This window comes from Mus caroli, chromosome 10 (assembly GCF_900094665.2).
Source record: "Mus caroli chromosome 10, CAROLI_EIJ_v1.1, whole genome shotgun sequence".
Classification (NCBI taxonomy): domain Eukaryota; kingdom Metazoa; phylum Chordata; class Mammalia; order Rodentia; family Muridae; genus Mus; species Mus caroli.
In genome coordinates this window covers 82,630,474-82,649,648 of record NC_034579.1, presented here as the reverse complement: position 1 = coordinate 82,649,648, position 19,175 = coordinate 82,630,474, and the positions used below count along the sequence as shown (strand labels likewise).

At 42.6% G+C, this 19,175-nt stretch overlaps 1 protein-coding gene across 1 annotated transcript in view; it reads left to right on the top strand.

The window, feature by feature from the left end:
* Utp20 (UTP20 small subunit processome component) overlaps positions 1-19,175 on the top strand; it is an 81,229-nt gene that overhangs the window by 1,935 nt on the left and 60,119 nt on the right. Inside the window, exons 3-16 of the mRNA XM_021175362.2 lie at positions 3,539-3,605; positions 3,737-3,869; positions 4,472-4,660; positions 6,399-6,480; positions 7,161-7,298; positions 7,776-7,931; positions 8,480-8,626; positions 8,799-8,933; positions 9,868-9,945; positions 11,689-11,867; positions 15,864-16,019; positions 16,148-16,236; positions 16,746-16,851; positions 18,423-18,573. Coding sequence (XP_021031021.1) covers positions 3,539-3,605; positions 3,737-3,869; positions 4,472-4,660; positions 6,399-6,480; positions 7,161-7,298; positions 7,776-7,931; positions 8,480-8,626; positions 8,799-8,933; positions 9,868-9,945; positions 11,689-11,867; positions 15,864-16,019; positions 16,148-16,236; positions 16,746-16,851; positions 18,423-18,573 — 1,806 coding nt within the window. The remainder of the gene's footprint in view (positions 1-3,538; positions 3,606-3,736; positions 3,870-4,471; positions 4,661-6,398; positions 6,481-7,160; positions 7,299-7,775; positions 7,932-8,479; positions 8,627-8,798; positions 8,934-9,867; positions 9,946-11,688; positions 11,868-15,863; positions 16,020-16,147; positions 16,237-16,745; positions 16,852-18,422; positions 18,574-19,175) is intronic.

Sequence of the window (19,175 nt, the reverse complement as noted above, 5' to 3'; positions counted from 1 at the left end):
ACTCACTTTGTAGACCAGGCTGGCCTCGAACTCAGAAATCCGCCTGCCTCTGCCTCCCGAGTGCTGGGATTAAAGGTGTGCGCCACCACGCCCGGCTTCTGCTAGCCTTTCTTAAAAGCCTTAACCTTAACCTCAGTCTTGTTAGCGTTGACACCTTTAACTTGGGGTTTCAACCTCAGCTCTTCATCTGTTACTGAGGAGATTCTGTACCGGGTCTTTGCCGGCATTGTCTTCTACCACTTTAGCATGTTGAATGATAACATCTAGACCAGCATAAAATGCTTTGAGAACTCAGTGAAAGGAGCCTTCTGAGAGTGTCAGAAAGGATGTCAGAAGATGATTTTTAAGATGGGACCTGAATTGAGTTTTGCTGTAGGTTTTAGCATGGCAAGAGGACAAGAGTGGCTTTTCCAGGCCAAGGGAAAAGTCTGCACAAAATAGCCGAAGCTCGGGAATGTATGTCCCATTTAAAGCACTACAAAACTGTTCAGTCTTATAGATGTGTGTAGGGTGCACACGAGTGGGGTGCCTGGAACAGCAGAGGAGGGTAGCTGGAGAGATAGGAAAGATCTTAAAGAGTTTTATGTGCTGAGAAATTTGGATTTTATCCTAAAGCCATAGGATTCTGTTCCTGAACTGTAAGCAGGGGAGCAAGTGACATGATCAGGCTTAAGATTTTTAGCCTGTCTGTCTTTAACATGAAGGAGAGCAGGATGTAAACTAGCAGAGAAGATCTGATGTCTGTATGAGAAATGATTATGATAGTGGTAACCAAATCAGAAGGGAAGTTTCGGGGATGTTACATTCAAGAGTGGGAACTGACCTACTGAATATGTGGAGAGGAACAGAAGGCAGGTTCAGGTTTTAGGTTACAATAGCCGGATGGTTGAAGCTACCACTCAACAATCTGTGAAGGGATTCCAGGTAAGGATGAAGAAGGGGGATTACAAAGTCTGGGCCAGCCGGAACTACATAGCAAGACTCTGCCATTCACATGTGCATATACACTCTCTGGAGATAGGATAGGCACTGAGTGCTAATAAGAGAGAGCATGCGGTTCTTAGGAGAGGGAGATAATTAGTTGCACTTGGAACTTGCTCAGTGTGATGTGTAGTACCTGTGACCCATGCAAATTACAGTGTCCATGGGATATTTGAGAGAAAGGGACAGTTCCAGAAAGCACAGTTAATCCTAACTCCTACTAAACCACCAAGGGAAACACAGAAACACATTTGACTAGCAGAGTGTGGTGGTCACACATTTAATCCCATATTCAGCACCTAGAAAGCAGATCTCTGTGAGTAGGAGGTCAACCATGCTACATGGTGAGACCCTGTCTCAAAACCTTTGTGAATCTAGAGCACAGGTGAATGCAGAGGCGCAGTTACAGACTTGAGTTCAGCAGGTGGTTTTAGCGTAAGCTACAGGAGAGGTCAAAAGCACCAAGCAATAAAATGTTAAAGATGAGAGTGTACAATTAAAAAAAAAAAAAAAAAAACATAAGGAGTGTGTACTAGCATCTTTTCGTAAGAAATTTCCTTAAAAAATTCTTAGGCTGAATGATCCAAAATGGATTCAGTTACACATCTTACAGTGGGGGTTGTTGGTCTCCATTCTTGTTGTTTTAGTTAGAATTCTATTGCTATGATCAAGACTACAACTAAAAACAAGGGGAGGAACTCAGGGCAGGAACCTGGAGACCAGAACAGAAGCAGAGGCCATTGAGGAGTGCTGTGTACTGGCTTGTTCTCCACAGCTTGCTCCGTTTACTTTTGTATGCCACCCGGGACCTTCCAGGGGTGGCATGGTCCCCAGTGGGCTGGGCCCTCTCACATGTACATATTTCATGTATGTGGGTACACTGTCACTGTCTGCAGACACACCAAAAGGTGGCATCGGATGCCCATTACAGATGGTTGTGAGCCACCAAAAAGATTACCACGGGCATTCCTCCTTGGCCAATCTAGTGGGCGCATTTTCTCAATTAAGGTTCCTTTTTCCAAAATGACTCTTCCCTATATCAAGTTGACATAAAACCAGCCAGGAGACTCTTCATGTCTGTCTCCAACACAGCTAGATGGCTTTGTTTCCACGAGGTAAGAGTCTTTCTAAGACAATGAAAGCAGACCCTCATAAAGCCATGCTTAGCATGTGACGTTTCCATTGTAAGTCATTGTTTATAGCAGGGCTTACTAAACTTTGTCTCCGCCCTACCTCCTTTACCAAGCAATCCAGCGAGTGATTTTTAACATTCTAGCAGAATACAATTAAAAGATACACTAATTTATAGTAGGAAAATACTGTCTGTATTTTCTGTATTTAAACCATTATATCCTTCACTTTTCTAAAGTGCAGGATAATATATACTATATTAAGCTAATATGTGTAGATATTTGTAGAAGTTTCCGTAAGTTTTTGGCTTTTTTTATTTTTAAGATTTATTTATTTATTTCATGTATGTGGGTATACTGTCACTATCTGCAGACACACCAAAAAGGTGGCATTGGGTGCCCATTACAGATGGTTCTGAGCCACCATGTGGTTGCTGGGAATTGAACTCAGGACCTCTGGAAGAGCAATCAGTGTTCTTAACTGCTGAGCCATCTCTCCAGCCCATGTTTTTGGCTTTTAATAAGAAAAATTAGAAAAATCAATATATATAAAGCACTTTTATCACACTGGGATGTGTCTTCAACATCCTTCTACTTAATGACAACAAAATGATTTTAATTTTTATTGATTTGTTGCTGGGGATTGAACCCAGGGCCTCAAGGACACATGCTAGGGGTGCTGTCTACCACTGAGTTATAGCCTCAACCCTAATATAATTTGGGGGTAGGGAAAGTTGAGACAGGGTTTCTTGTCTCAGCCCTGGCTGTCCTGGAACTTGCTCTGCAGAACAGGTTGGCCTCAAACTCAGAAATCTGCCTGTCTCTGCCTCCTGAATGTGCTGGGATTAAAGGCGTGCGCCAATACCATCCAGCTCCTAGTCTAATAGCCGTGTAGTACACTTGCATTTGTATAGGCCACAGAAGTAGTACAACTCTTGCCTTACTGTTGGATCTTAAGCTGTTTTGATTTCTTCTCAGAGTAATAAACCTTTATGTGTGTAAGTTTTTAAAGTAATGGCTTAGAAAGTAAAATTGCTGGTGGAAGGACATGTTTACTTTTATGTCGAAATAAAGTACCAGATTTCCTCCCTGTAGGGTTGTAGTCGTCCACACATCTGAAAGCAGAATGCAGAACTGAAGAGTCCTACATTTTTCCTCTGCAGACAGTTTTCCCTGTGACTATTACTTGGGCTTTAGACAGTTATTTGCTGCAGCCAAAGCAGCAAGGCTTGTTTTTGTGATTCACCTGCTGCTGGTAGACTCCCGGCGGCGGCTTGAGGAGGTTGGTTCTCCCCTCTTCTCAAAACACAAAAAGGGGGGTTTTAAACCCTTGATCCTTGTCCTATGATGCTGGCTGTGGTCTGTGCTCTGCAGCTTGGTCAGTTGTCCTAGAGTTGCCTCACTAACAGCTGCCTTGCTCTTGGCAGGACGTGGAGACTTACTTCTTCGAGGCTCTGCTGAAGTGGAGAGAGCTGAACCTTACGGAACATTTCGGTACCGTCTCCTTCTTTGTACTTCATCTTCCCATAATTTGCACTTTTTATGTTCCCAACAACTAGTGATGCGATGGAGAAATAGAACATAATCCTTTTTGCTTTCTTTCTTTTTTCCTTTTGTTAATCCAGGGAAATTTTACAAAGAAGTCATTGACAAATGTCAGTCTTTTAACCAGTTGGTGTATCATCAAAATGAAATCGTCCAGAGCTTGAAGACTCACCTGCAAATTAGGAACAGTTTTGCCTACCAACCTCTTTTGGAGTAAGTCATCTCAGATGAAGGCTCAATAGTGTTTAACTGAGTTATAAGGAAAACCATGTTTCATCACTGGCCTTAAATTATGGTCTATAATTTAGAAGCGGGATGAGTATGCCTTCCCTGTTAGTTTACTGTATCAGAAAAAGATGTGTTTCTGTAAAGCAGCATCCTGGGTGTACATTGCACTTGTTCTGGCTCCTACGAGAGCTGTATGTTTCCTTGAAACCAGGGATGGGTGGTCCCAGTTCTGCTATCACTGTTTCTGACTTGAGACCAGGGATGGGTGGCCCCCAGTTCTGCCATAACTGTTTCTGGTTTACTTTCTTTGCTCACGTGTTAAGGTTGGAAGGATTTTATATCTCTTCAGATTGGAGCTGTTAGTGATGGCACACTGTATAATCAATCCCTGCTCTCAGGAAGTGGACGCAGGTGGATCTTGTCCAGCCTGGGTTGTACAGCAACATAAGATATTGTTTCAAAAACTAAGACCGCAACAACAGAGGCCTGATTAGAAGTTCTTCGTTTTAATTCATGAAACGATCATAGGCTATCTATATTATTGATCAGCTTTTTATTTGTAATTGGTTGCTTCTTCTTCAATCCAGTTTAGTAGTACAGTTGGCACGAGATCTGCAGACTGATTTCTACCCCCACTTTGAAGACTTCTTCCTGGCAATCACGTCCATCCTGGAGACTCAGGACACAGAACTGTTAGAATGGGCTTTCACCTCGCTCTCGTATCTTTACAAGTACCTGTGGAGACTGATGGTGAAGGACATGTCCAAGATATACAGGTGCCCCTTTTCTTCTGCGCTGCCTTCTTCCTTTGCTCTGACCTCTCCTTGACTCCAGAATACCTTTCCAGCACACTGCCTAATTATTTCCTTATACAGAGTTGATGTGCCAGTCATGGTAATCTACATTTTAACCTGTCAGTCTGCTGTGTATATCTTAAATTTGTATGTACCTACTTTCTTTCTTCCTCAACTCTTAAAATTATACCCACCCATCCAAACTTGACTTGGAGTTCATCATATTACCCCCCTCCTACTTACTAGCCATGATAGCTTTGAAGTTTGGATCTCTCTGTATTTTATTTTGTCTTGTTGACTAGATCTCAGACGTGTTATTATATTTCTTTGTAATCTTATCTTCTGCAAACCCCTGAACTATTTAAGAAAACTGTTTAAAATGCTGGTGCTTGTCCAGCAATAGGTAGATATAGATATATATTTCTTCAGCATATATCTATATGCTTAGCAAAAGAGATACCATTTTTTATATGCACAGGGATGTGGAAGGAGATTGAATTTCTTGGTGGCTTTTTGTTTAAAGAAAAGATTCCTAAATGTTTAAATCAGACTAAATGGGACTTTTCATCTGTTTTTCCAATTATTTCTCCTGTTCCAATAGAAGGTATGGGTGTGGAACCAGGCAAAGATGCCAGCGATCTTCCTCGTGGCTCCTTAGAGGCATCTTTGATCTAGTTACCCAGGATTCCAAAATCTCTTCTGTCATTTATAAAGCTCAGTGAACTTGTAGTGACTGCTTCCTGTTTTAACTCACTTGGTATAGTCACAAATAAAACATAACAGAAGCCCTTGTGTGTTTATGTTAGGATGGAGAACAGGACAGATCATAGAGTCTTAGATCACTGGAAGGCCTTCAGCTCCATTGCAGGGACTCCTGAAATACCTTCTGGGTTGGGCCTTTCCTTTTCTTGCTAATACTTGCCTTGATGGCCATGCTTCTGTTACCTGACTAGCCTTTTAACTAGATCGTTAGCCTCTTTTTTTCTTTAGCTTGTATGTTGCTGCCAAATTAACCTTACAGAAAGTATGGTATTCAGCAAGTGTTTATTCACACCTGCTGTTCTGAACGTTGTTAGATACTAGGAACATGACAGAAATAGGACAGCATACTCTGTTTTCTATCATTAGGCAGACTGACCTTGCGGTTCTATAGTTATAGCTGTGTGGTATATGACAATGAACAAGTTGTTTAGCTTTGCCCTTGACTCATTATCTAAATAATGGAGGTAGTAATAGTACCTGCTCATAGAGCTGTGCTGATTGAATGAACTAGTGCAGAGGAAATACTTGCAGAAATGCAAATTACTGCCCAGACTCCTGTGCCTGGCTGGGGTTCCGAGCTGCATGTTTCTCCATCATTTCCCACCCTCCCTAGCCATCTCACCCTCCTCTCTGAGGTGTGCCTCTTGTCTCCTTACTATTCCCTGATACGGCTAGTTAGTTCTGCTCACCCTATCTGTGCTTTTCCTAATGGTAAGCTTCCCAGTTCACAGCTGAGTTCATGCTGCCTTTCAGAACTCACTGTGTGTGACCGTTTCATGACTTTCTGTGAGGACCAGTGCCACTTAGCCTATTGCTTCTGGCCTCCACCTTCTTTTTGATGTTTGAGTATCTGTAACCACGTGCATGCCTAGCACTGATGACGAGATTGCTGACACGTAGCAGGTCTGTACTAAACCGATGCAGTTGACGGAGCTGCCCTGTTTTTCTCCTTTTACAGCTTGTATAGCACCCTCTTGGCTCATAAAAAACTACATATAAGAAATTTTGCAGCCGAAAGTTTTACTTTCTTGATGAGAAAGGTTAGTGTGATAATTTCTGTGTTTATTGGGAGTAAATTGTCAAAAATCAGATGACTAGAATAGATAGTTTTTAGAATCAGATGACTAGAATAGATAGTTTTTGAAGTGATTACGAAGTAACTTTTGTAAATACATAAATGAAGCTGGTTATTCTCAGCTTATGTTGCATGTTGCATAAGGTTTAGTCTTTTTTTGGGAGTTAGTGAGCTATAATTTGGATCATTCTTTTATTTGGGTTTTTATAACTTTCAGTGTACATAATATAAAGTGCCCTTTGGTCAGTGTAGGGAATTCTGTAATGATTTCTTGTAAGGGAACAATTGTATTGTACCATTTGTGTTTGTCTGGATTTTTCCTAGTGAATTTTAGGTTTTGGTAATAAATTAAAACTAGTATTAAATTTCTTTTATGTTTATAAAATGTGAATATTTGGTTTACTTTAAAAGATATAGTGTTGCCTTATGCTGTTTTTCTTAGCACATGCCTTCCTATCACACCAATTTATCACCCTCATGTGACTATTGCAAGGCAAGTTCAAAATTCTAGTATGAAGTTATTACGTCTGTGCCTTTGAGAAGCTTCAGGAGTCCATTTAAATATGAATATATAAAATAGGAAGCCTGACTTCTTAGTTGGACATACTTGTATTTGTAAATGCAATTTCCCATTTCTCATTTTAGGTCTCTGATAAAAATGCACTTTTCAACTTAATGTTTCTTGATCTTAATGAACATCCAGAGAAAGTGGAAGGAGTTGGACAGCTGCTCTTTGAAATGTGCAAGGGAGTCAGAAATATGTTTCACTCCTGCACAGGCCAGGTAATGAGTGGGGAGCAGTCCTTGGAGTCTGTGTCTAAGAGGATCAAGCAGATGAGGAGGAGGGGCGTCTGGGGTGCACAGGAAGCACACACTGGGGAGAGGCAGGCTTACACTGTCCTCCTGATGTGGCTTTTGGGTGCTTTTACTTACAAAATCGCTTCCGTCTTCTTGATCCTGAGTGCTTGACTGATGGCCATGGATAGAGAGGGAGGGAGAGGCGGTTCTGTGACAAATTCCCCATCCTAAGGTTGGGCAGTGTGGTGGTTACTCACCTGTAATCCCAGCACCCGACATGTTGAGGCAGATGGACTGAAAATTTAAACCCAGCCTGGGCTACAGAATTAATAGTCAAAGCTGCCAAATCTTTAATAAGATCAGTGATAAAACACAGCTTAATGCTTAGCTTAATGCTTTCTTTTTTTAAAAAAGAAAATGTTATTGAAAAGCATTTAACTGCTGTCTCTTGCATTCCCACAGGCACTGAAGCTCCTTTTGCAAAAGCTAGGACCAGTCACCGAAACAGAAACTCAACTACCGTGGATGTTAGTTGGGGAGACCCTAAAAACCATGGCCAAATCCTCTGTCGTGTATATATATAAGGAACATTTTGGTGTGTTTTTTGACTGTTTGCAAGTAAGTTCTAACTGTTTTAACTGTTAAGAATGGGTATGTAACCCGACCGTCTGCGTCTCTATCTCTGCTGCTCTGAGTAGGGCAGCATACTGTTGGGCGTTGTGTTTCAGCATCATTTCCTGTACATTTCCTATGCTGCTTCTATACGTTGATTACATCCATCTTCTTCCTCCCCCTCTTGTCTTTTGACACCAGTGGAGCTTGGTGGTTGTGAAAATTGCTAGAGTTTTTTGGCATCTTGTTCTCGCTGCTAGTGTGACTCAGAGATGTTATTTAGAGCGCCAGTTGCATGGTGTTCTCATATGCTAAAATGGGGGCTATGTTGCCTATGTCAAGGAGGCTGTGAGGGTGAGTCGGGACTTCCAAAGAACGCAGGGCAGGGTGCTCCGTGAATCCTGGCTGCCGTCTAGTGATGCTTGAAACATTCATCTTCCTTCTTTATAAAGCCTCACAGCGTGAGGAGGGGCTGTCCCAGAGTATTCTGTGACTGCCTGAGCCATGGGTTTGGGTTTTGTAGTTATTTTCTCCATTACATTCTTGATTTGAAGGAGTCGCTCCTGGAGCTACACAACAAAGTGACAGAAGCAAACTGCTGTGAGAACTCTGAACAGATGAGGCGCTTGCTAGAAACATACCTGATCGTTGTGAAACACGGAAGTGGGTCCAAGATGACACGGCCTGCTGACGTTTGTGGGGTGAGTTCCCAAGTCTGATGTGCCTAAGAGCTTGTTAAAAGCTGGGGCTGGGGTGTATTGTAGCTCTGTGTTGTACACTCACCTAGCACATGCAGAGGACTCATGATCCCCGGCACTGGAGGGTGGAGTGGAGATTGCTATGCGTGCCTTGTGTTTTCTTCTGTTTTTACAGGTATTGTCTGAAGCATTACAGACAGCCAGTCTCTCCACATCTTGCCGGAAGACTCTCTTGGATGTAGTTTCTGCTTTGCTCCTAGCTGAGAATGTTTCCTTGCCAGAGACCCTCATCAAAGAAACAGTAGAAAAGGTAATTCATGTTAGCAGCTGTTACTTGTGTAGTTAGTAATGTGTTTAGCATTAATTATGTCTGCTGCGTATACAGATGAAGCATGAAAAAGGCTCTGCCTTCAAGGGATTGTTCTTGTTGGGGAGATGGGAGCGTCATGCCTTCATGGAAACAAGCACAATGGTACAATAACAGCTAAATCCCTAAGCAAACACTAGGGAGCATGCGTAGGCTACTGTACAGTGTGTGTGGGCTATGTATTTCAGGGTGGGTATGGTGCCTACCATTCTGATAAGGGATTAGGGAGCTTGGGAGTGAGTACTTATCATGGTGAACGAAGAGCTTAGAGGTGTCTATTGAATTATAATTGTTAATTCTACTTACTAGAGGAAAAGAGAAAGGTTTTCAAAGGACACATACTTGGAGTAGTATTAAAGTTTTTGCCAATGGAGAAAAAAAAAAACCACCTGGAGAAGGAACATTCCTGACTGACTTGTTTTCACAAATGCACGTAGTCTGGGCTAAGGGGCACTAGGAAAGTGTGGATACCATAGGAGAAGAGCTCTCTTGGCTTTGAAAAGTTTGGCTTTATCCCGTAGATAGGGAAGACCCTGGAAGAATTCTGAGCAGGGCCATGCTAAGCTGTTTGCAGTCTAGTGGGTTTGGAAAGCAGGTTAGAATGGGACTGAGAGTAGAAACCTGGGTTCCTCTGGAACCTTCTGCTTTTGCTGTTGTGGCTGCCTATAGCTGGGAAGGGGCCAAGCATCCTTGAGGGCCCATTACAGTCACTGAGATGCCTGCTCTGCATCTGAGTTCCCTCAGAGCCCGCCAAGCCTCTGCATGGAGTACTGGTTGGCATGTGGTGTGCCTCCCATCCCTGACTGTAGTCACCCTGGGGGGAGTAGAGGACCACTGTGTATATTTACAGATACTTCTGATCTCTGCTGCTACTCAGGTATTCGAAAGCAAATTTGAGAGACGTTTGGTTTTGGATTTTTCTGAAGTCATGTTTGCTATGAAGCAGTTTGAGCAGGTAAGCAAGACATTAATTTTAAGGCACTTTATAAATGTGTCATGAAATAATTACATTTGAAATCCTGTGGTTTCTTTGTTGTTGTTGCTGCTGCCCCTTTGAGAGGAATAGGTTCAGTGCTTGCTAGTTTAGTTAATATAATTTTAAAGAAATTATATTCAGTCAATAAAGAAATTATATTCAATTTAGTTACACATGAAACTGTATACTAAGTCATTTAAAATACTTATCTGTACAGTGCAGACTCAAATGCCAGCACTTGGGAGGTGGAGGCAGGAAGATGAGCTCAAGACCATCTTGACAGAATGTTTAAGGCTGGTCCAGGCTGTTTAGACCCCGTCTCCAAAACCACCACACCAAAAAATCCTGAACCCAAGTGTGATGCAAGCTTGTACTCACAGCACTTCAGAGGCTGAGGCCAGTGTGAATTCAAGGCCAGCCTGGACTGTATAATGGGCCAAGCTAGCCAGTGTCACAGTGAGACTCTGTCACAAGGCACATATGCACACATATATACACACACCCCAATGACAGTCACAGCCACTATGTTTCTAGAAGTAATTGAATTATTTAGAAAACCATTTGGTAAAACTGAGAAGTCAGTTCAAAGAACTTGAATGTGAACTTAAAGCATAGAGAATAGTTTCATTCTTAGCTCCATAGCAAGGCAGACCAACCTGTACTATATGAGATCCCATCTTACCCCTTACCCACCCACCCCCCCACACACACACAGAGGAGTAAAAAATACATCTTATCCAGATGTGGTGTATGCCTATAATCCCAGTACCTGGGAAATGAAGACAGAAGGATCAGGTGTTCAGGCTTAGCAAAGACTGCCTGAGACCTTGAATCAGAAAAACTAAAAGACCTCTGTGTGTGTGTGTATTGGTTTAAACCAGTCAGACAAGGCTAAAAAACCAAATCATTTGTTTTCCCGTGTTAGCAGCAGTAGCCACAAGTATTCTTTATCTTATTTTCCCTGGTATTTATTCTGAACTCACCTAAGGGTATTCTCTGTGTGACAAGCTAGTTTTGGCCTCATCAGTAGACTCCCTCCTCCGGTAGATTAGTTTTAGTTCCATTATCCTGCACACCTTTCCAGGAAAGTTCTATCTTGGTGTGTTTGATTGAATCCATATCTGCCACTTACGTTTTATAAATGAGAAGAATTTTAGAGTTGTATGTCCTGTCCTTTTATGTCTGCCTGTCTTTGCCTGAATGAGCAGTTGCCTCACTCTTCACACACTGAATACCTTGTCTGTGACTCGGTTTCCCAGCAGCATTCTCAACACTCCAGTGGCAAGCTGTGGGCAACACACCTGCTCTTCCTGCCTTCGGTTCCTCCTGTCTAGGCCTGCTTTCTCAGCATTGAACAGACGTTCTGCTGGGGTAGCCTTTGTTTCTCTCCTGGTTCCTGGGCCCTGTACTCCCTCCCATCCCTGTGTATGCTCTCCTCTCAGTCGGAGCTCTAACAGGTTTGGGAGGGTATTCGTGGCAGGATATGAGAGTCAGTGTATCTGGGATGTGTTTATTCCTCCTTGCACTGCATTGGTAGTAGCCCAGACATTAACTTCTCGGTTGTAGTCCTTTTCTGTCACAGTGTTCCCAGTATGGCTGGCCATATAGTCTCCATGGAGAACTTCAGTGCTGATCCTTTGTAACACTCTCTTAGGATCTCTTTCCTGGGTGTCCTGGACTTCGCTTCTGTAATGCATGTAAATCTCCTATTTTTGTCTTCAGCTGTTCCTGCCAAGCTTTCTCTTGTACATTGAGAATTGCTTCTTGGTGGACAACTCTGTGGTCAGTGATGAAGCACTGGCCATTTTAGCCAAGCTCATTCTGCACAAAGCTCCTCCTCCCACTGCCGGCTCCATGGCCATTGAAAAATACCCTCTGGGTTTCTCACAGCAGACAGTGGGGTAAGTTCTAAATCTACTGCCGGTATTGATGGTAAGATTATTGATTCTTAATTGAATGTTCAAGCATACTACCCAAAATGATGATTGGATCGGTCTATCTACCTGGATCTGTATATCTAGAATGATGTGCGTGATAAAGTGTGGGAAAGACTCAAGTTGTGGCTGTGCACATAGTATTAATTTGATTCCAATTTGCAAAGCTATGGGTAAGCATGGAAAAGTATGGATGGAAACATAAACCTATTAATTTTGTTTATCCCAGATGGTGATAAAGATTAGAAGTGATTATTAATTTTTTAACATTTTAAGATTATTTTAGATTCATGTGTAATTTTAAGAAATGTACAGAGAGGATATATATATATATATATATATATATATATATATATATATAGTCCCCTCTGATAAAGTCTTCATTATCTTGCTGCTGTACTAGAACTAGAATCAATTTTTAGGCTCACTGAGACTGCCTCAGTTTTCTGTGTGTTTACTTGAGTGCTGTTTGTACCTAGATCTGAGGGTCTGTGCAGGTGATCACTCCGCAGAGCTGTCACCACCACCTGAAGGCACAAAGGCCTTCATCCTTGTACATTTTTCTCCTCCAAACAATTGCATCGTTTCTCTTCTCCCCCAGGCCCTTCCATCCCCTCTCCCCTACTCTTCACAATTTTCTTAGATGGCCTTAGTAGCCATCCTACCTCCATCACTTACCCTGTACCTACCAGTCTACTTAGTAGCCATTCTCCTTCCATCCCTAACCCTGTATCCACCAGTCAGCCTGCCTGTTTTTGTGAGCATGTCACTGTAAGGAGAATCGTGCAGTATACCTTTTTTTTAACCTTTGCAGCTGGTTGGCTTTTTCACCCAGAACAGTTCTCTGAGACTCCCCAGGTTGCTCTATCAAGTAAGCTCACTCCTCTTTGTTTCTAAGAAGGATTCCCTGGTAAGAATGTCACACTTGTCATTAACACGTGAAAGAACATTTAGATTATTTCTGCCTCTTGGCTACTGCACATTAAGCTATTATGACCATTCATATTTTCAACTCTGCAAATATCCCAATGTGGAATTTTGGGGGTTTATGATAAATTCGAAGAATCGCTACCCACTTCCTGTAATTAGACATTATAGTGACTTAAGAAAGCATGATTTTGAATACAATTTGTTAATTCATGACAGAAACAACAGTTCTATCAAACCTTAAAAAAGTGTTTGTTGTTTTGTTTTTTGGGTTTGTTTGTTTGTTTGTTTTGAGGTAGGATCTCACTGTGTAGCCAGTCTGACTTTCCTCCCTCCCTCCCTTCTGTGTCATATGCAGTCTGCAGCCCATTGTGCATTCATTGTTACATTAAATTTGAGGTTTAGGCCATCAGGCTATTAACTTGCTTTGGCAACGTTTGTTGAAAAGCTGTTCTCCATGAAGCTGCCCTGTACTTCTGTCAGAAATCACCTGGGCATGTTGGCTGGCCTCCTTCTGTGTCCCTGAGTCTGTTTCACTTATAACGTTGTATTAAACGTGTTTAGAGGGGCCATGGATCGCCTTCTTCTTATGAGCATGTGTGAGGATGGGCGCAGAACATGTCTGAGGTCAGAGGTTAACTTGTGTGTGTAGTTTCTTTCTTTCTACTATGTGGGTTCTGGGACCCAAACTCAGGTCACTGGGCTTTGCAGCACGTACCCTTACTCGCTGAGCCATCCCAGCACCCGGTCCTTTGTTTTTAGGCTTGATTTTGTGTTTGTTGGAGTGGCTACACCTACGTGTTGCCATTCCTGTGGTCTGCTTCCTTTTGAGACACTAGGGTAAGTGCGTGGGGTTCCCAGAGTCTGCTAAGGTCTCTGCGTTGACCTTTGCTGCAGTCTTTGGGGTGAGGGCTAGCATCCCCATAGCTCACAGCATTTAGTTTGGAATTAGGTGAGCTGGAGATTCTGGGGCCTTGGCTCCTCAGTGCCTGCTGATGTCTCTAACTCTGAAAGTAATTTCTGTCAAATGCCAAACAGAGCCCTGTTTTCCTTAACTGAGCTCTGGCTCTTGAGACATAGATAATGAGTAACTTCTGGAGAATCATTTCTGTGGCCTTGGAGCTTGATTTTACAACCCAAAGCCAGTCAGCCTCTAGTAGGCATATTCTTGCAGGCGTCCCCAGAACTGTGTCTCCTGTGCTGTGGCGTGAAGCTGCTTGGTTCTCTGCTTCCTTCCCCTCAGAGAAGCCAAGGGATTGATGAGGCTCCTGTCCTCCCTCACAGTTCTGTAATCCTCCTGAGCAGAGTACTTAGTAAAATAAGTAAATTAGATCTTTTAACCCAAAGCTATTGCTACAACTTCCATGTCTCTTTTCTCTGAGACAACGTTCCTTTGCCACTCTTCACAGAAATGATTTGTGTGAATGGTCACCTTTGTCTTACCTCTCTCTTCCTGTGGAGAATTGAGTAATAATTTGAGCTGAGTAGTGACATGTATTTGCTCACAGACACCTCACACTTGACTAGAACCCAAACGAGGTGGTAGGAGTGTTGCAATGGCAGCCAACCTAAGCCACATTGGAGTTTGAGGTGAGCCTGGGGTCCATAGCAAGAGCCTGTCTAAAACTCCAAACTGTAGAACCAGGAGAGAGAATTGGTGTGAAAATGCTTATTTAACGCCCCATCCACTGCTGTACACAGTGGGGTGTGACTGGGAATGAGGTGCCTGTGTATCCTGCAGAAGACAGCGACATGTGAAGAGGGACCTACTGAGGCAGTTAGGCATGTTAGCGGGGAGGGACAGAAAGGATCAGTCCCTTCTAGAGTGGTGCTTTGGACTTACTGTAATGGCAGGAAGGATTGAACCTTATAAGATCTGAGTTCAAGACTCCAGGCAAGAAGAGGAGTTAACTATAGGATAGTATGAGGCAAATAATGACTTTTTCTTTTACATCATCTCAGTATTTTATAAGACTTTTATAGGTTGTCATTTCATGCTTATTGTCTTGAAAGACTCAAAATATTATGACTAGCTGGGCAGTGGTGGTGGTGGTGGTGCACACCTTTGATCCCAACACTCAGGAGGCAGAGGCAGGCGGGTCTCTGAGTTGGAGGCCAGCCTGGTCTACAGAGTGAGTTTTAGGACAACAGGGCTACACAGAGAAATATTGTCCAGTTAAAAAAAAAAAAGGTTGACTAGTGAGGTGATAGTTAACTTACCTATCTATTATTTCTAAATATTCTGTGTCCTAACAAGTATGGAACCAAAAAAAAATGTGACTTTGTTGATTTAAATAACAAAAAGACAGACTACTTCTCTTATACAAGTTACCATACTGGACACGGGGAACAAATTATAAAACATATTACCCATCATTTCTGTGACGTTGCTTGCAAGAATAGAAAAGGGCTAGTTATAACTATAAACTAATATATACCCACAAACAAATGGTAAGTCACAAACCATCATTGAGGACCCTTGTTGCATGTAAAGGGGGAGCAGAACTGTCAATCATAATAAAAGTGATATTTGCCAAATTTTCCATTAAAAAAAAATTGTGACAACATTCATCATTTGGAAAATAGTAAAGTTCATGAAAAAGGGAACGGGTGGTTGATTTCAGTGTTTCATGCCTGTAATACCAGCAGCACTCAGAAGGTATGAAACAGGAAGATTGACACAAGTTCAAGGCCAGCCTGGTGTATAGAGTCAGTTCCAGCTTCCCAGGCTCATAGCTATACTATTTTAAATAAATAAGATCTGAGGAATGGAGGAAGTGAGTTTGCTCCGGTCCTTCAGATATGCAGCAGCACACCGTGCGCAGCAGAGCCTAGACCTAGGAAGGACTTGGCTTAGGTTACAAGTCAGTTAAAGTAGAGAGGGGAGTCCGGCACATGGGATTGAAGAGCCTGCCCCAGCAGTCAGTAAATGGTGGAGTTTGTTTATTTCCATCCACCCATTACCCCAAGCCCTTCCTCCCTTCAAGATGCAGACTTGTGCTTTGTTAAATACCTGTTCCTTGTTTTCACCTTCAGATCCTACTTAAAGCAGAGGAAGGCTGACTCCAAGAGAAGAAAGGATCAGTTCCCAGTCTTAAGCCATCTCTTATCCATAGTTCAGTTACCCCCAAATAAAGATGCCACATACCTTTCACGGTCTTGGGCAGCCCTTGTGGTATTACCTCATCTTAGGTAAGAAAATAAACAGTTTTACAAATGTTTAACATTTCAATTAAAATGTTACCCATTCGTTTACATCCTGAGACTAAGCTGTTAAATAGAAATTTGAAATTTTTCTTCTTCTTTGCACTTTATAACAGACCTCTTGAGAAAGAGAAGACAATATCGCTTGTGTCCTGCTTCATAGAGTCACTCTTCCTGGCTGTTGACAGAGGGAGCTTTGGGAAAGGTCGGTCAGTCAGCCCTTCTCCTCTTGGTGTGCCAGAGAACAGTGCTGTAACTCCATATGGTAGGGCCTGTGCTACTTGGACCCTATAAGTTGCCTAAACACAAGGAAAGTCAGGTGTTAGGAGAAGTTAAAACATGGGGTGTTAGAGCCCCTGCTACCTCCTGTGCCTTCCCTTCCTCTTAGAGACACCTTCTGCTTCAGACTGCTTCATTTATTCACCCGAACACAATCATACCCTGACATACTTCATGTTAGAGTAGAGGCGCTACCTCGGCTTGCTTCTTTCTCAGTCAGTGGTATGGATTTTATTCTCTGCTTCTGAACATATGTTCACTGGAAGAAAGATAAAATGTCTGACTTAGAAACTTTCCTCTGTTGGTTTCTATTGTGTATTAGAAAGCACAGATTCGCTTTAAATGAGCCTTCTGCAAGTAATGAGGGTTATTGGTGAATGAGGTGTTTCACAGTTGAGAATGAAATCATGTGCCTTTCCTGGATTTCTGCCCTAGGACATTTATTTGTTCTCTGTCAAGCTGTAACTACACTGCTAAGTGTGGAAGAGTCTTCTGAACTTCTTCACCTGGTTCCTGTGGGGCGAGTGAAGCACTTAGTGTTGTAAGTAAACGGCTTCCATTTGTCTTAACAATGAGTGAAATATTAAAAAACTCCTGTTGTGTGATATAACAGAAATCTTTACACCTAAACACAGTCACATGGGAAAATTCAGTGTTATTAGATTCTTCAACTAAAATAAACAATTTTTAACAGACTAAGTATTTTAAGTATACAGTTATCTTTGCAAAGGAATATTTCACAATATTCCTAGGTTTGGGGTTATAAAGTTAAAACGCTGGGTTTGTAGTTGTTGTTTTGGAAATAGGATTTCTACACAGCCCTGAAACTCACTCTGTAGACCATGCTGGCCTTGAATTCAGAGAGATCCACCTTGCTCTGTCTCTCAAGTACTAAGATTAAAGAGTATGCATTACAATGTCCAGCCCAGGTGCATATAAACGAAAAAATTCATTTGTTATGCTGCGGATGAAACCAAAGGTTCACATACACTAGGCATCCTTTTCTTACCTCTTTAGTGAGGTACCTATACATGCTTCTACATCTTGCCTCACAGTGTGGGACCTGCATTTCCAAGAACCTTCCCTGTTGCTATCTGTTTGCTGTGTGATGCAATGGACCAGCTGCTGACTCTGGAAGAAGCACTGGTTCATTATTGAGAAGTCTGTTGTGGTTCCTAGTAGGCTGAGGCCAAGGCTCTGGCTTAACAATATACTGTGCATGGGGCAGCCCCCCGCAGAGTTCCTGCCTTGAGGGCTAGTGTTGCTGGGAAGCTCTCCTGTGCTAACCCTCTTACTGGAGTAAAGTCTCAAGTCCTTTCCTGACATCACCCATGTTTCCTTGTTCACTTGGCCCTGGCTACAGTGGTCTCTAATGTTCCTGTAGGTATGTGTGTATATTAGGGTGGTAGGCGAGCAGGCATCAGAGAGGGCCTTGGCATCACTCCTCTGCCTAGAGGGCTTTTCCTTCAGATAGCCTTATGTCCTCTTTTCTGTATTCTGTGACCATCCTGTATCCCTTTACCACTGGTCCCTGCCATCTACTCTCTTGCTGCCTCTGTAGCCTCCTCCCCTGAATGCTTTCCTCCCGAGCATTTACCACTGGACTACTGAGTATTTTTTAGTGTACTGTGATAACCTTTTCCTAGAATGTGAGTTTCAGGAGAATAAGAACTTTGTCTTTTATTTTCTATCCAGTGTCTAGAAAAATCACTGGTATATGCCAGGCTCTCAGGCCATGTCTGTGAATGAAACTGGCATGTGGAGGGTCTGCAGCCTGTCCCGGCGGAGGCTGGGGTATGGGCTGTGCTTTTCCTCCCCACGCTCAGTGCCTAGCATGCAGATAACACTTGACAAATTTCACATTTGCCCTTTGGGTGCCGCTGCCGCTCACCGCTGTGGATTGGGGTAGCAGCGTCGGAGGTTCTAGTCCTCCTGCCTCTGCCTCTAGCTAGCACATCACTCACTTGGCAACCTTGTCATCAGCTATAAAGTGATGATGGATGTCTCTATAAAACTTAGGCCTGCTGCATTTCATCTTTCCCTCGTTAGCGGACATTTCTTAGTAACTTGGCAGTATGATGCAGTTTGACTCTCGTAAATCTCTTGTTGCAGGACATTTCCAACGGAGCCATCTGTGTTGCTGTTGGCCGATCTCTATTATCAGAGGCTAGCAATATGTGGATGCAAAGGGCCACTCTCTGAGGAGGCTTTAATGGAATTATTTCCCAAATTACAAGCAAACATCTCAACTGGTGTCTCCAAGGTAACACTGCGTTGTGAGTTCAACTTGTGGTCACTCACTTCCTCATCAGGGTATTGCTGTGGGTGATTTCCATCAGAGATCGCTAAACGCTGGCCACAGTCTGATCACAGCAAGCCTGGTTAGGATGATCAGTAAAATTACAAATCTTAGGTTTCTGCCTCCAACCATTCCAATTCAGTAGGACTAGGGTAGAAGAAAAAACTAGATAAATGTACTTATAGGTGGGATTTGTTTGACTAAATCTCCATTGTACAGGCATGTATAGTAGACATTTTATGGACTAGAAAATTGTGCTTATACTAAAAGGTAAACAACCTATCTGTGTCTTACAACTTAAAACTAGAATGTGTTCTTGTGATACACTGCTGTTCTCACAAAGTTTGCAAATTTAGAAAACATAAAACTTAAACCAGGCATAGTAGGAGTGTACACCTTTAACCCAGCACTTGGAGGCAGATCTGTGTGAGTTTAAGGCCAACCTGGTCTACATAGTGAGGTCCAGGACAGCCAGGTAATATCAATTGACAAATTTCACATGTCAATATTCCTGTCTTGGAGAAAGAGAGAGGAGAGAGAGAGAGAGAGAGAGAGAGAGAGAGAGA